Source organism: Octopus bimaculoides, chromosome 8 (genome assembly GCF_001194135.2).
Source record: "Octopus bimaculoides isolate UCB-OBI-ISO-001 chromosome 8, ASM119413v2, whole genome shotgun sequence".
Taxonomy (NCBI): Eukaryota; Metazoa; Mollusca; class Cephalopoda; order Octopoda; family Octopodidae; genus Octopus; species Octopus bimaculoides.
The window spans coordinates 12,805,583-12,810,912 of NC_068988.1; the positions used below are offsets into that span (position 1 = coordinate 12,805,583).

The window sequence follows — 5,330 nt, forward strand, 5'->3', positions numbered from 1 at the left end:
AAAAGCACCCACTACACTCTCTGAGTGGTTGGCGTTAGGAAAGGCATCCAGCTGTAGAAACTCTGCCAAATTAGATTGGAACCTGGTGTTGCCATCCGGTTTCACCAGTCCTCAGTCAAATCGTCCAACCCATGCTAGCATGGAAAGCGGACGTTAAACGATGATGATGATGATGATGATATTTGATTTAGATTCACTTACACTATCAACTTCTTTATCCATTTATTTGCAATGGATGCATTAATCTTCATGGTTGGACTTTAGAGGAACTAGAGCCAGAATGGTTCCAATGATGATTCCAATAACACTCAGTAACAACAGTAAAACTACCCACCACCAATGTTTCATCCATTCACTGCAGCAACCCTGTAACAGAAAGAGAGAAAGAAAAAAAAATTAAGATATGCATATAAGTGTGCTAACAAATAACACATACACACATGTACACCAAGGTATTTACATCCTAGATTTTTAATTACATATATAATTAAATTATGTTATTAATGCATCTTTGTGTGTGTGGTTAAGAAGTAGACTTCACAACCACCTGATTTCAGATTCAGTCCTGCTATGAAGCACCTGCAGAAAATACCCTATGCTATAGTTACAGACCGACAAATTGCCTTGTGAGTAAATTTGATAGGCAGAAGATGTGTAGAAGTTTATCACATGCACATGCACGCATGCATGCACACACACACACACACATATATACACACTTGAACAGCTGGTAACTCAATTATTATTTCCTTTTAGGTTTAACCCAATAGACATAGTGAAAGAAGCCAGGGTAAGCTTTGAACAATGGAAATTTATCCTACAGTGTTACTGGAAGAGTGGAAAAGCAGTCAAAGTGCAAAGGTAGTTTAGGAGAGAGTTTCAAATAGATCCACCTAGAGAACTTATTTTCACTAGAATTAGAGATAAGTTTGAAGCAAATGGAACTCTTCAGAATATCTACAAGAAATGTTCAAGAATTCTGTGGACATCAATGAGTCCTACAAAGCAAGTCTGGATACTAGAAAGATATTGCTAGAGTTCAAAACAATCCGTGTGAAATAGGAATTTTAAAATAAATGTTCAATGTATTTTTTAAGTCTTTGGAAAAGTTACATTCCATGAATATATTCCATGCTCTAAGTGAAGATGATCCAGACTGGAGAGAGGAGTTTTACAAGTGGTACTTGTTTTCAAAGACCTCTAGAATAAAAAATTCTTTTACTTGAAAAAGGTAAGGGTTACCAACAGGAAGAGTACCCAACTGTAAAATCCTGCCTCCAGTAATTTCCCATCTCACCAATGCTAGCATAGAAAAACAAAGGAAACAATAGCTATGTCTAGCAACTCTGTTATCTCAGTTGGACATTGTCATCATTCTCTACCGGCTTAGTTTCAGTCAAACCATCTTACCCATACCAGTATGGAAGAGAGACACTAAATGAAGAAGAGCAGCAGCCACGACAACAACAACAACTACTACTACTTCCTGGCAAATAATTTATATCTATTCACACAAATTGCAAAGACATTAAGCAATGCTTGATTGCACCCAGTCATAATTCCCTAGCTTTCATTATCCAACAACCAGCTTTTACCCTTTTACTGGTTTCACACATATATATACGACAGGCTTCTTTCAGTTTCTGCATTTCTGTCTATCAAATCTACTCACTTTGGTCAGCCTGAGGCTATAGTCGAAGACACTTGCCCATAGTAGCACACAGTGGAACTGAACCTTGAACCATGTGGCTGGGTAGCAAGCTTCTTCCCACACAGCCATGCCTATCAAAGAGGATAAAGTAATGATTTTTTTAAAAATCAGATCTTAACAAAAGAGTGGACTTAATAGTTTTATCTGATGACAACCTTTTCTTTTATCATTTATTTATTTCACTTTTCAATCATTAGACTGTGGCCATGCTGGGGCACCATCTTGAAGGGTTTTAGTCAAACAAATCACCTCCAGTACTTCTGCATTAAAAAATTTTTTTTTGGCTTTTTAAAAAATCCAGTACTTATTCTATCACCCTCTTTTGTCGAACCACTAAATTATGGGGATGGAAACATGCTGGTTGTCAAACGGGGAGGGGAGGGGGGCATTTTCAAACAGACAGGAACACACACCCACTTACATATATATGAAATCCACTCACAAGCCATTGGTTAACCCAGAGCCATAGTAGAAGACACTTGCCCTAGGTGTTGCACTGTGGGGCTGAACTTGAAACCATGTTTAAAAAGCAAGTTTCTTAACCATACAACCACACCTAAGCATGTAATATTTTCAAAATGGCAAGGAACCCACAATCCTGACCTTTGTCCTGTACAAAATACAATTATAAAAAAGGGCAAACCTTGCTAATCCGGAAAGGGTTTTCGGTTACTTTTTCCACACACTTCTTATATTTTTGCTTTGCCCATCCTGGATTTTCAGCAGTTTCACACCTTGTTTGTATTGCTACTGGTTGTGAACGAACGGAGGTTTCCACAGGTACAATATACGGATTTGCAGAGTTAACCCTTTCTGATTTGGAAGGTGGTGGTGTCGAAGGTGGGGATTTAAAAGTACTCAGATTGGGTTTCTGTATAGCAGAGTTCCCAGAATTCTTCTTATCTTTACTGTTTAGCTGTTTTTCATTATTCGGTCTATAAGAATGGTTAGAAGTTGATTCCACCTCAGGCAGTTGAGGGTTCTGAAAATGGAAGTCTGACGATGAAGGTGGCAGCGGTGGTTCAAAATTGTGTGTGTATGTTGAGTTTGTGACGGATTTTTTCGATTTACTGTGCTTACCTCGTTTTTTTGATCTTTCCGAAGTAATAACACTGTCCGTCTCTTTCCTAACGCTTGTAACATCCCAGTTGTCCACTTTGTCAATGTAAGACATTCTGTTTTTACCTCTTCCAGGCGTATTTTTGCTTTTATTTTTCTTCTTTCTTTCTTTCTCACTCTTCTCTCTTGTACTTTTTTTAAAAACCTTAATAAAAATAATATTGCCCAGTTAATACATCCAGTATCCAATGAGAAATACAAGCTTGGCAACAATTATTATTATTGTTGTTACTGTTGTTGTCTCAGTAATTTTATTTTTATTGTGTGCTTTCACTGTTCTACCAAGTGCAGATCTGTGTGCCTTGAGTATGTCTGTGGTTTGTTTTTGTTATTATTATTATTAGTTAAGTCCTCTCATCTGCCACCCTTGTTGCAATAATAGAATAAAATGTTGTTGTTGTTGATGCAACAGTAGCCGTAATATCACAGGGCTCATACATCCAAACGTGGAGGCCTCACCACATGTATACAAACACAAATGTTCAATGTTTTTGAGTTTAATGTCGATTAAGTTGTTCCTGTTTTGTTTATTGTTGTTATTGCTGCTGCTGCTGCTGCTGTTTTCCTTGAGTGTAATTGTGTGTATGTGTGTGAGTGTAATTGTGTGTATGTGTGTGAGTGTAATTGTGTGTATGTGTGTGAGTGAAAGTATGTGTGCATGCTTACCTATCTTGTTTACTATTGCTTTCCATTATTACAAGGAATACTACAATGTAATTTGGTGGTGGTGTTGGTGGTATTGGTACTGCTGGTGGTGGTGGTGGTGTCGATGGCAATGGTGGTGAGTTGTGTTGACAGGGTGTTGGTGACGGAGGGTGAAAGTTGTGTTGCTGTTGGTGGTGGTAATTTGTGTTTATGGTAATGGTGATGATCGTGTGGTAGTTTGTTGTCTTTGTAGTTGTTGGTATAGTGGTGGTGGTGGTGGTAGTAATAGTGTGAATGTTTGTTGTTGTTTTGGTGGTGGTGGTGGTGCGTTAATGCATTATCAGTGTTGTGGCAGTGGATAATTATTCCTTTGGTCATTTTGAATTACAAGAAATGGCAGATCAGAAGGAAATATAAACAGAGACTCTTAAAAGAAGAACGAGACAGTTTCAATGTTACACTTAACTATGGAAGACTAGAATAGCAACAACAGCGACAAGTCAGCTACAGCTGTCACAGACCAACAATATCAACAAAACAACAGCAAAAAAAAAAAAAACCCCAAGATACAAAACAAAATGAAATAAAGAACCACAAACAACCTTTCCCTTTGATGTTGCTTTCATTGTTTAATTTTCTGTCTTGTGTTTTATGTTGTGTACTATGCTTGTACTTTTGGCTATCCCTCTCTCAGCCAAGAAGTCCTTGTCTTGTGAGCTCACAAATGCTGGTGTCACATAAAAAGCACCCAGTACACTCTGTAAAATGGTTGGCATTAGGAAGGGCATCCAGCCATAGAAACCATGCCAAAACAGACAAATGGAGCTTGGTGCAGCTCTCTGGTTATCCCAACCATACCAGCATGGAAAAAGGATGTTAAATGATGATGATGATGGTGGTCACAGGAAAGGATTGTAAGAGAGATTGTTCAATCTGAGCCAACTGGCAGGAGGCTGGGAGTAGAGCAAGAGTGAGATGGTTGGATAATATTCATAGTCTTAGTTGGTCATGTCTAGGAATCCAGCAGGAAAGAATAAGAATAGTTGCTTCTGATAGGACCCTATGAAAGAATTGCCTGAGGACTCTACTACCATGACCCTCTCAGGAATAGTGGACAGAGATGAATGGATGGATGTAATAATAGATGAATGGATCACTTTAAAACACAAAGTTTGCATCATAAAGACAGAGAGAGTCTTAGGTGAGTTGGTATCAAAAGGGTTAACTGCCTACAGAGACAACTTTTAAACCCACAATTCCTAAGGACCGACATAAACTGAGTAGACTGATTTTCATTTTATTCAATTACCAATCAATTTCTTAAACAAATATCTAGCTAGCTAGATAGGTATTTGTTTAATAAATAAATAAATCTCTCTCTCTCTCTCTCATATATATATATATATATAAGGCATGAAATTGTAATGATCTTTTGGATATTGACTGATGAAGAATTAACTATGAATTTTGTTTGTTATGGTTTTATAAAATTTCCCAATTATTGTGTTTATGTTAAATCTTTGAAATATATATATCTATATATATAAAAATGAGAATGTGTGTCTGTCTGTCTGTGTGAATCCCTAAAACTCGAGAACTACGCAACCAATTTCATTCAAATTTTACACATGCCTTACTTAGGGTTCCAGTTGTGTTTTAGTCAAAAAAAATTATTAACTTCTTGCAGAGTTCGAGCACACGGCAACATAATATCTCCTCCACTATTTAAGTATTACGTGTCAAAAGTGAAATAAAAACACTCATGTCAAATATTTTCACTTTAAAAATGAAACTATTCCACTAACTGAAACAATCACATTTCGATACTGCAGTGACATACTTTCACAGAGAGAGA

At 37.2% G+C, this 5,330-nt stretch overlaps 1 protein-coding gene across 1 annotated transcript in view; it reads right to left on the reverse strand.

Annotated features, from left to right (window-relative positions):
• LOC128248544 (chromodomain-helicase-DNA-binding protein 7-like) overlaps window positions 1-5,330 on the reverse strand; it is a 14,732-nt gene that overhangs the window by 5,106 nt on the left and 4,296 nt on the right. The window contains exons 2-3 of the mRNA XM_052969938.1: window positions 2,355-2,975; window positions 202-366 (exon numbers count right to left, since the gene is read on the reverse strand). Coding sequence (XP_052825898.1) covers window positions 241-366; window positions 2,355-2,975 — 747 coding nt within the window. The 3' untranslated portion in view covers window positions 202-240. The remainder of the gene's footprint in view (window positions 1-201; window positions 367-2,354; window positions 2,976-5,330) is intronic.